General features: G+C 46.4%; 1 protein-coding gene across 1 annotated transcript in view; it reads left to right on the top strand.

The window, feature by feature from the left end:
- PLCB2 (phospholipase C beta 2) overlaps nt 1-15,315 on the top strand; it is a 78,525-nt gene that overhangs the window by 6,513 nt on the left and 56,697 nt on the right. The window contains exons 3-5 of the mRNA XM_006128653.4: nt 4,329-4,397; nt 11,886-12,026; nt 14,833-14,912. Of these exons, the coding sequence (XP_006128715.2) occupies nt 4,329-4,397; nt 11,886-12,026; nt 14,833-14,912 (290 nt within the window). The remainder of the gene's footprint in view (nt 1-4,328; nt 4,398-11,885; nt 12,027-14,832; nt 14,913-15,315) is intronic.

Here is a 15,315-nt window from a genome sequence, read left to right as displayed (position 1 = left end):
CACAAACTGCAGTCCTGCTGCCCTGGCTACATTGCTATTGTTAATACGTGTGCTTAAGCAATGTTAGTGTGGGTATGCCCACACATGCAGGGAATCTCACCGCCCAGCTCAAATTCAGATGTACCCAGTCAGGGAGAGGCGACCGAGCATAAAGACTCTCCCATAGCTGGATTGAGGGAAGTAGGGATGCTGGAACATTTTGTATTGTGAGTGTGTTAAGTCCCCTCTAAGCTGCACCCGCATGGCTGTGCAGCATCCTATCAAGGGCTGTGTGTTTTCAGGGCTGTGGTAGGGAGAGACACCCTGGCCCCAGCCCCAGAGCTGCCACAGGCAGGAAGAGGCAGGGAGAGAGGCTCTTCACCCCACCCCGCCCAAGTGCTGCTGTGGGAGTAGAGAGAGCTGGGGGAGTCCTTGATTCCTGCTGCAGCTCTGGTGTAGCCTGTACCCTAAATGCTTCATCCCTGGCCCCACCCCAAAGCCCTCACCTCCTGGCAATCCGACCCTCTGCCTCAGTCCAGTGTTACCTGTAATTTTTCTCATGCACGTGCAGAAATAATGTGCACTAATATGGGGGTGATACATCCGCTCCAGATTGGTGCGTATAACAAAATGCGTGTGCCCTGTGGTTATGGTGCGGAGAGAGAACTCTATCCAGCTCTTTCCCCACAGCAGCACCTAGGCTGGGGAGGAGGAGAGACACTTCTTCTTGCTGTGGCAGCTCCAAGGCTGGGGCTGTGGGATAGGCACCTCTCCCCTGGCTGCGGCAGGACTGATGCTCGGCTGGGTTGGGGACAGGAGAGGGGCTGCACCGGGTCTGGGGTTTCACTGGGTTGGAGCTGGAAGAGGTGCATCCATTGCCAGGCTGTGGCAATTCCTAGGCTCAGCTGGGTGGAGGTTGGGGTGGGGGGAGGGGGAAGAGAGGTACCTGTCCTCCAGCCACAGCAGGCCAGGGGCTGTGGGAGAGGAATCTCTCCCTGCTGCAGCCCTGAGTGCCTGTGCAGCACTTAATAGGTTGCTGTATGGCCACACAGCTTAGAGGGAACTGAGCCCCCTCCCACATTGTGAACCCCTCTTTCCTGACTCCAGATACTGCAGCCCCAGCTGGAACTCTTACCCCACTGCATCCCAACCCTCTGCCCCAGCCCTGAGCTCCCTCCCATGCTCCAAACACGTTGGCCCCACTCCCCCTACTTGAATTTGGTTATATGCACCAGTCTGGAGGTGATGTGTCACACATAACACATCACAAAACTCATTCTGCATCTGCATAGGAAAAGTTTGAAGGAACATTGGTGCTGAGAGCCCAAGAAGTAGCCCCAAATAGTCCCAGCTAGTGCTACTGCTGCTGTCTCTTTATTTCATCCGCTACGTGTCAGTATGTAATGGTTTCCATTGTATACTGGTTGATGGAATATGATGGAAACCACTTCAATTGAGGAGGTGCAGCAGCTCCCCCAACCTCTAGTTCTAGCACCTATGCCAGGGAGATGCAGTGGGAAAGCAGAAAAAGTCCTGTTCTCCAAGTGCTAATTGATAACAAAGAGGCAGAGAGTTCTGGGAGACAGCAGGTGGGAGGCTGGGCCTACATACTTCCGCTTTGTAGTCCACTGTGGTTCAGCTTCACTTCCTCCTCATGACCCACATACTGACGCATAGTGGATAAAATAAAGAGACAGCAGCAGCAACCTTGCACAGCAGTACAATTTGGGACTATTTGGCGCTATAAGTGACATCTTTGCTATGATGATTTCCTCAGAACAGTGACTGCCAGTGCCAGCTAGCCTCTCCGGGCTTCACCATGGTGAACTCCCTCACAGCAGTGCCACAACTACGACCTTTGGCATTTCTGTGGCGTGAGATAAGGAGCTTTTAGCAGTAGCATCTTGTGCCCGTTATATTCCCCTGAAACATCTGCCTTCCCTCCAGCTGGGATGCACTCAGGAGGAAAAGCATAGCACTTGTAGTACTGAACTTTTAGTACTGTAGCACTTGTAGTACTGTAGTACTCAGCTTCTGCCAAGCCTGCTCTCACTTATGAAAGCATCTAGTTCACCAAGGCAGATTTGAAGGGTTAATTAACAAAGTAATTAACAAAGAGTATGTCTACACTTACACCCTCTTTCGATAGAGGGATGCAAATGCAGACATTCAAAATTGCAAATGAAGTCGGGATTTAAATATCCCACGCTTCATTTGCATATTTGCGTTATGGTGCTATTTTGAAATAACAGACGCTGTTACGACGCAGTTATTTCGAGAGAAAACCCTTCTCTCGAAATAATCCTTATTCCTCATACAATGAGGTTTACCAGTTATTTCGAGAGAAGGGTTTTCTCTCAAAATAACCGCATCTTAACAGCGTCTGTTATTTCAAAATAGCGCTATTTTGAAATAGCACCGTAATGCAAATATACAAATGAAGCACGGGATATTTAAATCCCGGCTTCATTTGCAATTTTGAATATCTGCATTTGCATCCCTCTATCGAAAGAGGGTGCAAGTGTAGACATACCCAAAGCTCCTTCCCAAATACCAAGACATCTTGCTCCCATGCAGGTATCCTCATGGCCTGTCAGGGCCAAGCAGTTTACACTGGACCTGGGCTCAGCAATATGATGGGGAGGGAGGGGTGAGATTGGGCATTCTGCTCCTGAAACATTGGACATTCTGCTCCATCACGCTCTAGCTCTTCTCATCCTGGTTGCAGGAGTGGAGCTGGAGCGAATGTTATAGGCTATCCACTTCCTCCTGCAACACAGCAGAGCAAGCGGGCTGCCCTGGAACAGATTTACAAAAACCAGGGGAAACACCAGTTTTTGTAAACCTGATAGACACTGTGACTGCCCCTCTCACCCCACAAGGCATGTAACTGGTGTGAGGAGTTCAGACCTGGGGAAGGCAATGGGAACAAGGCCTGCTACTATTTGGGCAAACAGTGTTGACCCTGCACACAGGTGAGAGCAGCCGGCCTGGTATTGAAACTGTGGAGCTGTGGGAAGCAGGACAGCCTCTGGGAGAGGCGACACAGGTCAAGTGCCTAATTTTACAGGGAAATGCAGCACTAGTTGATTAGCATCTAGCACAAACTGTAAGCAAATCTGAGAGCCACCTGGAGCACCTGCCCGCTTTACATCCCAGCAGAAGCAGTTGTGTCTGGCACCTTTCCCACTGTGAGAGAGTCTCTGGGCATTGTGTGAGCTGACAACAGCTGCTGGGCGTAGCTAATAGGCAGGTTGTTGCCAGCAGCATGGGCTGGCATGGGCCATGGGTTGACTGATACGGAGAATGTGGCCACAGCAATGGGTGGGTGGATACATCCACAGAACATACTGACACAGTTAGATTTATGGTGGTGAGATAGATTTATTGTGACATAGATTTATGGTGATAAGCAAAATGGCACTGATAGGCTGGTGGGGGCAAGAGGCAGGCTGATGCCATGGATAACAGGTGAGGAACTGGGGTGAATTATGGACTATTACAGGTTACCCTCCATGGTGAGGCTTGTAGCTGATTCAGTTGCCTTGCACACATCCCAACATATTTGCTGATCCCAGGTCCAGTGTTAATTGCTTGGTCCTGACAGGCAGTGAGGACACCTATATGGAAGCAAGATATCATATTATTTGGGAAGGAGCTTTGTTAATTACTTTATTAACCCTTCAAGTCTGCCTTGGTGAACTACATGCTTCCATAAGTGTGAGCAGGCTTTGCGGAAGCTGAGTGCCTGTTCAGTACTACCAGTGCTATGCTTTCCCTCTTGAGTGCTTACTAAGCATTACACATCCTGCCAGATGTTTCCAGGGCTCTCTGTAAAGTCCTTATTTTTGTGCCAGATACAGTCATGTCTGACTAACTGGGCTTTACTGACCACCAGTCCCTGCTCCCTCCCCCCCACTACAGCCTCTCGCCTGTCTCCCTCCAGGGCAAATTTGCAGCATGTCCTTTGGTGGGTGTGCAGAGTGCCCTCCTTAGGGTAGGAGCTAGATGGGAATGCAGCCCTTGTGTTCTGTTGCCCCCAGAGACAGTTTCCTGCCAGGCCCTCCATTTCAAAAAGGAAGGAGTCAGAACCACATATCACTGCCCCTCTGCACTGGCCAGGGGAGCAGATTGGCTTACATAGTACTGCAACAGGTGCCATCTCCATGAGGCTGAGAATTGTGCCGTTGTTCCTGTTCTGGAGGTGCAGCTCTACACCGACCCAATGCAGGGCTGTGAGAGAGCCACCAGCGAGCCGGGTCATTCCCTTTCTAACCATTCCCTCTCCTGCAGTCCTTGCCCTTCCTCCTTCAAGTGCCAGCTTCCTCCTTGATTTAATTCTTTTGCAGGAGATGGACTTTTTGGATATAACCAGCATCCGAGACACCCGAGTAGGGAAATTTGCCAAAATCCCCAAGGTGAGTCTGTGGCCCTTTTCTGTCTCAGATTGAGCCATTGGTGGAGCTTGTGCCACATGGTTTGCATAGATAGTATCTTTCATATTGTCCTGGTATCTCAAAGCACTATGGAGCTTTTTCCAGCCAATGGATTGGAAGCTCACAAAGCAGTGACTGTGGACCCAATATCAGACTTCTGATATAGGTAACCAATTTCTGAGATGAAGGGGTAAGTCCTAGTGCTAGCTACATACAAGTACAAACCTTGGATTAGGACTTGGAACCACTGGTGATTTTTTAGGCTTGGAAACAAGAGTCCTACCACACCAGACACTCATATAGGGGAGGGGTGAGACGCAAGCATGTGTCCCTGACCTGTACATTTATTGGGGCTTAAATTGCTGTGCAAAAGATTTAGGTTAGGCATTAGGAAAGCATTTTAATTGCATGGGTAGCTGTGTACCGGAACAAATTACTCAGGAGAGACTGTGGGCACTCTGCTGTAGGTATTTAAGAATAAGTTAGACCAGGGGTCCCCAATGTGGTGCCCACAGGCTCCATGGCGCCCACCAGGGCATTTATGTGCGCCCACCTACTGACCAGGGCCAGTCCAAGCCATTCTTGAGCCCCCGCCCCTGGACGCCCAACGCATGCGTGGCCTCTGCCCCTGGGTGCCTGGAGGCCCAAAAGGTTGGGGGCCACTGAGTTAGACAAACACCTGTCAGGGATGGTCTAGCTAGAAGTTCTCAAACTTCACTGCACCACAACTCCCTTTGTTGTGGCAAAAATTGCTACACAACCCCAAGATTGGGGGCTGAATCCTGAGCCCGCCTGAGCCCCCTTTGCTGTGAGAAGGTGGGTAAGGAAAAGCCAAAGCCTGAGTCCCACCACCCCAGGAAGGGGGTCTAAAGCCAAAGCCCAAGGGCTTTAGTCCCAGGCAGTGGGGCTCAAGCATCAGTCCTGGGCCACAGCAATCCTAAGTCAGCCCTGGTGAGCCCATTAAAATGGGGTCACAAGTCTGTGACCCACTTTGGAGCCAGACTCACAGTTTGAGAACTTCCAGTCTAGATGATACTTAGTCCTATCTCAGTGCAGAGGGCTGATCTAGATGCCCTATTGAGTCCTTCCAGTCCTATAGTTCTGTGATGTCCAAATACGAGGGGATAAGGCAGGTAAGGCCATTTGGCACCCCGGGCACAGTGCTGCCTGGCCCCAGCTTCTGTAATGGTTAGTTGTGGTTGGGAATTACTTTTTAATTAAAATGGCAAAACTTAGTAGGGACAATGGCAGAATGGCACTCACCATGGTGAGAATTAGTGACTGCTCAGCAGACAGCCTTGTCCCAATATCTAGGGACAGAGCAGGGCTAATAAGAACATGAGTGTTACATCTTAGGGTGCATCTAGACTGCAGGGTTTTTCTGAAAAACTTCACTTACATCCACACTGCTATTGCGTTCTTTTGAAAGAAAATTGAAAGAACGCAGGGATTTTTCCGATATTGGTAAACCTCATTCTACGAGGAAGAACATCTTTTCCAAAAGAGCTCTTTCGGAAAAAGGCGTGTGTGGATGGGGAAGAGGGAGTTTTTTCAAAAGAAGAGGCCTCCAGGAAAAAGTACAGGTGCCCTGGTAGCCACTCTGTCCATAGTAATCACAGCTTAAATGCAAGATAGAATCTGTTCAGTGTGGACGCTAGCTTTCAAAAAAGCAGATCACTTTTTCAATGCACATTGGCAGTGTGGACACTCTCTTTTGGAAGAAGTTTTTTCAGAAGGTCTCTTCCGAAAAAGCTTCTTTTGAAAGAAGCCTGCCGTCTAGACGTATTCTTATTCTTCACCTTAGATTTTCCTTAGACATGTTCAGTGATGATACTCAGCGTTGTGAGGTTGGTGCTGTGTGTGCAGATGACGAAAGGCTGCTTTCTCACCAGCTCTAGCAGTAGGCATGGTTCTTTGCCTATATTTGCATAGGAGAGTTTGTTTCCCTGGCTTCTGACTCTAGTTTGTTTAGATGAGGTTGCTAGGGAAATCAGGGGAGAGCTGAGATTAAAGCTGAATCACTGGGTTTCTGGTTTTTAAAGTATATTTTCACTGTCTTATTTTGTTGGGTGCATGAATTATAGCATTGATACCACTCCTGCTTTTAAATATCATTCCTGTTTTAATATATCAATCTCATGTGCAATGGCACTGGGTCATTGTGGCTATGTCTAGACTACAAGCCTCTTTCAAAAGAGAGCATCTAGACTGCAACCACTTCTTTCGAAAAAGTGAGCCACTTTTTTGAAAGAGAACACCCAGGCAGTCTGGATGCTCTCTTTTGAAAAAGCACTGTTTCCATTCAAGAACACCTTTTTTCAAAAGAGCACTTTCGAAAAAAAAGTGTTCCTCCTCATAAAATGAGGTTTACTGTGGTCAAAAAACCCACCGTGTTCTTTTGATTTAATTTCGAAAGAACATGGCAGCAATCTAGACTCGGGAAGTTTTTTTGAAAAAAGGCCACTTTTTTCTAAAAAGCCTGCAGTCTAGACACACCTTGTGTTGTGAAATTGCAGCATGCTGTCCGGAAACGTTGTCATGATACAATAAGGGAGTGCAGACTCAGAACTAGAATAAGGGAGCTGCAGACTCAGAACTAGAATGCGTGGTTACTATCTGCAGCTCTTGACTATATGGCCTTGTGCAATAAACCTTTACGTATGACGTTCATATGGCCTCCTTCACCATAGTATCTGAGCACCTCAAAAACATGACTGAATTTATCATCACAACATCGCTCTGAGGAAGGCAATTGGATAAGAAACGGGGGTGCACAGAGAGTAAGGGTATGTCTAGACTACATGCCTCTGTCGCCAGAGGCATGTAGACTAGGCTACCAGACATAGGAAAATGAAGTGGCGATTTAAATAATTGCCACTTCATTTAAATTTACATGGCTGCCGCGCTGAGCCAACAAACAGCTGATCAGCAGTTTGTCAGCTCAGCGCGATAGTCTGGAGGTGCGGGTGGCGACATCAAAGGCATTTGTCGACCACCCAGGTATGCCTCCTGGGATGAGGTTTACCTGGGTGGTCGACAAATACCTTTGATGTCAACACCGCGCGTCCAGACTATCACACTGAGCCGACAAACAGCTGATCAGCTGTTTGTCGGCTCAGCGCGGCAGCCATGTAAATTTAAATGAAGCGTCGATTATTTAAATCGCCGCTTCATTTTCCTATGTCTGGTAGCCTAATCTACATGCCTCTGGTGACAGAGGCATGTAGTCTAGACGTACCCTAAGTGACTTGTCAAAGGTACTATGCAAAGTCTGTGGCTGGCAGTTACATTCAGTCCAGAGCCTCAGACACAAGATCATCCTTTTCCCCTTTTTAAAGGATTTCCATGCCTCTGTTTCCTATCTCTTGCTACGTCTATACTGCAAGGCTTTTCCACAAGAGGAAATGCAATTGGAGCACTCATTTGCATATGTCACACTCGCATTTGCATTTCCTCTTCAGATCCCTTTTGTGTAAGAGGTTCTTCCTGAAAAAATGAGGAAGAATGGCTCTTGCGCAAAAGGAGGTTTTTGTGCAAAAAGGAGCCGTCTACACCAGGGGTGACCAACCCATTAAAGGCAAAGAGCCACAATAGTTGGGGATATAGCGCAATGAGCTGGGGGAGAAAAGTTGTTGAGCAAAAAAGGAAAAAGGGATGCTGCCCCTTTAAACACAACTCTGGGTGGCTTTTTGGCCATATCAGGCTCCCGTTGGCTGGCGCCATTTTGCTTTGCCGCGCCGGATGGTGAGCACAGGGAAACAGGGGCCAGGGGCCGTTTTTTAGGAGTGCAGGGATGGCTTCGTGAGCCATGAGGGAGGCTTTGTGAGCTGCACTTGAAGGGAGCAAGAGCCGCATGTGGCTCGCAAGCTTCAGGTTAACAGCCCTGGTCTACACAGTGCTTTTTTGAGCAAAAACCTCTTGCGCAAAAGGGATCTGAAGAGGAAATGCAAATGCAGGCTCGACATATGAAAATGAGCACTCCATTTGCATTTCCTTTTGCAGAAAAGCCTTGCAGTATAGACATAGCCAGTCTGTGACATGAAGATAATAGTTAATTTTACTGGAGTAATGTGAGGCTTAATTAGTTGTTTATAAAATGTTCTCAGGATAATAATCTGCAAACATGTAATGTCAATGACAAGATGACACTATCAAGACATTATCAGCATTGAATATGATGAGTTTGTCTAGCCGAACAAACTCAAAGACAGAAGTTCTAAATGACAGCTTTCAGACCCTCAGGACTCAACTGAGAACAAAAACGTGATAAGCAACTGAGACCTACCTGCGTGATAAGCAACACCATGTTACAGAGAAGGAAGGGGAAGAGACAGCTTTTAACAAATACAGGAACTTGTTTAACATAAACCACAATTTCTCTATTGTCTCAGTTTCTTGGTTTAGTATGTGGGTGGTAAATAATTTGGACAACAGCCAGCAGGTCTGTAGGGTGAAGTTAAATGCAAGACTAAAATCATATAACATGAAGCCTTTTGTAATTCAGATCAGTGAAGTCTGTATGGCTCATGCCAGGAGCCTTCCTGTATGGGCAGAGTCAGAAAGGGAAGCATGTGCTATGCATGTACACCTCCGCATTGGACAGACATTGCAAAATAAAACTAAAAGACTGTCCTAGAGATTCCAACTCTATTATAAAACAGAAGTCTTCTGGGTGATTTTTAAAGTCTCTCTTCCTGTCTTACCTCTCTCCTCCTCCCCACTCTTGAAATACATTCATGTTATGCTGATTTGATTGTTGGAATCACCCTACGGCTATGGATACACTATGGCTTTTGCTGGAAAAGGCAATGCAAATGAAACGCGGATTAGCATTTTCTTGCACTTCATTTCCATAATCTCTTCTGGTCTGTTTTTGCGCAAGAGGTTTTTGCGCAAAAACAAGCAGTGTGGACATTTCCTTTTTGTGCAAAAACCTCTTGCACAAAAACAGACCGGAAGAGATTATGCAAATGAAGCACTAGAAAATGCTAATCCGCGCTTCATTTGCATTGCCTCTTCTGGCAAAAGCCGTACTGTAGACATAGCCTATGAGGGTACGTCTAGACTACAGGCTTTTGTTGACAGAGGCTTTGTCGACAGATACTGTCAACAAAGCTTCTGTCAACAAAGAGCGTCTAGACTACATCCAGTTCTGTCAACAAAGCAAGCCGCTTTCTCGACATGAGAGTGTAGATGCAAAGGACAGTGTAGATGCAATAACGCCTTCTGTCAACAAAATTCTGTCGACAAAAGGCGTTATTCCTCGTAAACTGCCGAGTTCTGTCAACGTTATGTCGACAGAACTCGGCGGTAGTGTAGACACAGGTATAGTTTTGTCGACAAAAGTCCACTTTTGTCGACAAAAGTAGGTAGTCTAGACACACCCTGAGAGGAGCTGCTTTACCCTTGTAAGATACAGATGCTAGTTTAATAGCCCTGGGGTGATAGCTGTCCTTTCCTAAAGGTGTATGTTTATCATAGACTCGAATAACGTTGAACTCCACCCCCCCAAAATAATAGATGCCCGAAAAAGAACACAATATAATTCATAGCATGCCATTGGTGTATATTGTATTTTACAAGCCATAAGAAGTTCTGGGTGCCGAGTTGTTTTGAAAATCTGGCCATTTACAATCCAAATGTGAACAGAAAACTCAGTGGCAGGAAAGGAAGAGCTGGGATTTGAATTGTAATAAAATACAAGCATGTATTTGCATGTGTTTTACAAGGATATATCTTCACTTGAGACCTCACCCAGCCAGTCGCTCAGGTGATGCCATTGCCCACGTTCTGTCCACTCACAGTTGCACAAAAACCTCCAGCTGAGCTAACAGGCCTTGTTTGTGAGTCTTGCTTCAGCCGGGACTGGCAACCCCTCTACTTTAAGGTGAAAAAGCAGGCTAATCAAGGGTTGATGCTGGTACCCTCCAATTCTATTCCATAGCTCTAATCTAGTCTAACTGCTCCCTTCTGCACTGGCTTTTTTATCTCATCTTTGCCTGCATCATATCTGCTGCACTTCCATAAGCATCTGAATAGAGGTGTTGTCCAAGAAGCCCTCCTGTACCTAAAATGACAATTATATGCTTAGTGGACAAGAAAGAGCAATCAGTTCACTGTGAATCACTTTGAGGTTTGCATTCTTGTTAGCAAATGCTGTTTGCTTTTGCCTTTAGTGTTGTCTGCAGAAATTAGGAATAACGCGCTTTGGAAATTATTTACCTAAACATTGCTCTCTTGTTCTTGCTACTAACAGGAGAGCAATAGGTGGATGAATTGGTAGAATGGTTCAGTGTAATGCATCACTAAGAGCTATAAAATAGCCTGCCAGAAATTCATCTCAGCACATGGATTAGTACAGCACCAGTGTGGATACAATTTCATGGGTAGAATTTAGCATGAGTAGAGCATCTCCACTGCACAATTAGCCACACCAGGATAGGCTAACTGGAGCTTACTTTCTGCAGTGAAGACATGCCCAAAGACTTTGGCTCAAATTCTGAGGAGAGTGAAAGTGATTCTAAGAAACAGCCATTCCTACCTTCCTCACCTTGTCAGTTACAATAGGTCAAACTGAATCCTTATATCTACACCCAGTAGACATCATTGTAAAATGTAAATGGTGCTCATCACCTTAGCATCTTACATTTGGGAGCTTTTACGTGCTGACGAAGAAAATTAATACCAAGTAATTCTACAAAGATTCTGCAAAATTAATTTTTATTACCCCTAAAATGATCAACTCCTAAAATACATATCGGAGGCCAATCAGATAAGGTTGATACCTGTCCAGCTCAGGCTTTGGTGGGCCACAAATTTGTATAGGTAGAGGGGACAGGAAGGAAGGAGAGGTAGATTCCCAAGGAGAGGGGGCTTTGACACTTGTACAGAAGTACCAACTCTAGGAACTGGCAGCAAGTATGACTCAGGCAATCATAGCTCGTGGGTGGCACAAGACACAGAGAGAGTCCACCTCTTAGATAACTTGATTGTAGACCATGCAGGGCTTTGAACACCTCCAGCTGCACTGGGAAGAGATGATGGTAGGGTGGTGTTGGAGCAAGGAGTACTGCAGTAATCTGGCTTTAAGGCTCATGTTCTGCGTGGTTGTGATTAGCTCATGAAACATGCTTCAGTAGTGTCTGTCTCCTTATTCCATACATTACAACAGCTGCAGATTTGAATTGGAGACCTCACAAGTAAGTTTATTCTGAGATTGCTCAGTCAGATCAGAAATGCCAGGCTGCTTTAGTGGCACATATAGCAATATTTTGACTCTTCATATTCCTACTGGACCCAGGAAGTACAGGGGTCCACAGTGAAAAAGAAAAATATAAAAGGTTTTCTAAAGACTTTCTCCAGCTTCCTTAAGATTTCAGCATGAATTTAGATAAAGATTTGGGTTGGGTCTTGTTTTCCTGGTGGCACTTTACCCGTTCTCCTTCATTTGTACCTTGTTTCCCTTTGCAGAGCCAGAAGCTCCGAGAAGTTTTTAACTTGGATTTCCCAGACAACAACTTCCTTCTCAAGACTCTCACTGTTGTGTCTGGCCCCGACATGGTGGATCTCACTTTCCACAACTTTGTCTCCTACAAAGAGAATGTTGGCAAGGTATCCTGGACCTGTGGGGAGTGGGCTACCAGAAGTCTTGGAATTATGGTATAAGCAGAAAAGGGGAGGTTGGGAATTCTAAATCCCTGTTTCTTGAGTGTGACTGGTTGGATCCTTTCCCTATCCCCTCCACCTCCCCAAGCATGTCACTGAGTCTCTCCTGCTCCACCAGCCTGTATTCCCTCTCTTGTTGTTTTGCTGGATTAGGCTGTCTGTCCTCTTGCAGCGCACACACAAAGAAGGGTCACACCCAGCTGTAGGTACAGACTGAAGTCAGCTCTGTGTGAGAGGACTTGCCCAGCACCCATGTGCAGACCCCTTTTGGGAGACAAACCCTAAATAATAATGTCTTATGCTGTGCAGAGAGCTGCCCAGTGCAAGCTCATAGGAATTCACCTTCTTACTTAATGTGGAGAGAGCCTTTTGCCCCCACCCTCCACCCCGATACAAATTGTATACAATGGGTTTTGTAATAAACAAGAAATAAGTTTTTTAACCACAGAAGGTAAATTTTAAGTGATTATAAAAAAGAGCAAACAGAACAAAGCAGATTACCTTAGTAAACAAACAAAACCTTCAAACTGAGCTTTGCACACTAGATAAATAGGATTTACAGTAGCAAATTCTTGCCCTGAGTAATAAACAGGTTGGGAGATTCTTAAGGCACAAGTTGCCTTGGCCTTCCCAGGTCTTTCTTCCTCTTGTGTTTCCAGGTGTGTTATTGCAGAGAGAGTAAGGCCTTCTTCCCCCAATGATGTCATTATCCCGCTTTTATATCTTCCACTTGCTGGAAAGCTCTTTTGCTATGCCTTGGGTGTGACGGACCGGGCCGGGTCTGGCCACCCCTGAGGGCGTCAGCTTAAGGCAAATTGCTCAAAACCAGGGCTACTTACAGCCCTCCACTGGAGGCCTTTTCCAAATAGGCCACAAACCAATCACACAGCGCTTCAGCTGCCAGTCCGGCCAGCAGGAAACCTCACAAGCAAAACCCCTCAGACATCCCAGTTCTCCCTGTGCCACAATCAGCCCTGAGCCTACACACAGGTGAAGGATTATAGAACCCGATCTCACCTACCTCAAACAGATCCTCCTAGTCCCAAAGAACCAGCCACAGTTCCCAGTCAATTTATGCTTTAGATCTTACCCACAAGATCACGCTGGACCAATCCTTTAGAATCTAAAATCTAAAGGTTTATTAACAAAAGAAAGAAAAGGTTGAGAGTAAGTTTGTTAAGGAGAATATATTACATACATCAGTCACCAAGTTCTTGATGCAGATTCTTCACAGAGATGTTACAAATTGCTATCTTAGAAGTCTCTGGTGTACATCCTATGTCAGGATGGGTCAGCAGTCCTTCCTGGCTCTCTGCCCCTAGCAAGGATGCATCTGGGATCAGTAGCAAGATGGAAGACAAAATGGAGTCAGCCTTATAGCACCTTTATATTTATTCCTGGTGCCTCCCAAGTTGGAGCTGGTCACATGATGGCATGTTTCACATGCCAGCAGCCATGAGGTACTGACTGGTCTGCAGATTTCCATACACATTTCTCAGGTGTGTATTGCCCTCCCCCCCGCCCGAGAACCATTGTCCCTGGAGCCATGCTAGTTAGCACAGCCATTCACTGAACATTCCTTCCTCATGACAGGCAGTCCAGTCCCATTGCTCTGTCTCAGACAGATAACATTCACAATACCAGCACAGAACCCATATTCATAACTCCACATACAAACATCATACAAGCACATGAGCAGCATACACAGAATTGGTAGAGCAGAAGCTTTCATTCAACACCTTGCATGGCCCATTTTGTACCAAATTTGTGGCAAACATCCCTCCCCTCACCCCCCCTCCCGTAGGCACAGCAGTGAGCTGTCTGCTCACTTTAAAATCCAATAACGTGACACTGGGTCAAACAGTTCTCATTGTGAAGTGCTTCTGGGGTAATTCTTGTGCTCGTGGGCATTTCCTCAGTAAGCCTTTCACGCTGGCCTTTTTACTGATGTACCTGAAAGCCTGCTTCTGGGTGTTCTGAACCTCACAGCATGTTTCAGTAACACATCGCAACACTTCATAACTTCACATACAATCCAACAAGTTATTAATATCTAGCTTATCTATAATTTTAGAATGATACCTCATTAGCAGTGTTCCCTGAATGCTGGGCACTTGTGTGGGCCACTCAGAAGAAATTCAGATGCTGCCCAGCTGATTAGCAGAGCGCCCTCAGCTAGGTTTTTTGTTTCCACTGGTGGTGCACATAAAAAATTATTCCGCACATGTATGGAAAAATCTGTGCATGGGTGGAAAAGATTACAGGGAGCATTGCTCACAAGACATACTTTGTACAATACTTACCCTACTTACGTGGGAGTGGTGAATATTGGGGTGTCAGGGTGTCACACTGGCCATGACTGACAAGCTTGCCAAGTGAAAGAGATAGGAATCTGGTTCCAAAAGAGAGGGGGATGCAGTGTCCCTGAGCTCCAGCCTGGATCCCCTGCAAGCAGGAGGGAATTGATGTGTTGCTGCTGTTCACTTCATCCTCCTCCTCCCTGCAGTTAAATTAGTCAAAGAGAAGGATAGGAAGGTAAGTTTAGGTCCCACTGTAAGCAGATGTAGAAGAAGGAATACAAGATTAGTCCCACTCTGACTAGGCAGGTAGCAGGGACTGAAGGGTGCACATTGATGCTCACTATAGCCAGGCTCCGGAGGGGAGGCCCATGCCTTTCAGAGTGCAGATGCCATGTGCTGGCTGGTATACTTTAATCTCTAATTGTATTTGCCTGACACTGTTTTGTTCCTAGAGCTGGGCTGAGGATATCATGGCCATTGTTAGAAACCCACTGACATACAATGCGTCTCGCTACACCTTCCTGGAGAAAATGTAAGTGGCTTTCAATTAATGTTGCTCTTCAAAACTCCAACCCTTTGTTCTCCCTGCCTGGCTCCACAGGGAATGATGCCAGTGTGGGCTCCTCAGAGGCAACGGGCTTCTACAAGTCAGCAACCAGCCCAAACCAACAGGTTTTAGTGCTAGCATTTGGATAGTATGTCACTTTGGGTGCACATACACAGCATCCTTCTTTTGGCAGCATGTAGGGTGTATACATGCTTAGTCTCCCTAGAATGGGTATAAATAACAGTGTAAACCATGAAGCATGGCTTAGATGAGCAGAATAAAGACATGCTTGAAGGGTGTGGTATGACCCAAGCACATACCTTAGAGATGGTTCTCTATTTACCCAAGCCATGCCTACCAGTTTATACTGCTATTTTTAGCTAAGTAG

The sequence above is a fragment of the Pelodiscus sinensis genome, chromosome 4 (assembly GCF_049634645.1).
Source record: "Pelodiscus sinensis isolate JC-2024 chromosome 4, ASM4963464v1, whole genome shotgun sequence".
NCBI classification, from domain to species: Eukaryota; Metazoa; Chordata; order Testudines; family Trionychidae; genus Pelodiscus; species Pelodiscus sinensis.
The sequence above is the reverse complement of the archived record's forward strand: the minus strand, read 5'-3'. Positions and strand labels throughout refer to the sequence as shown.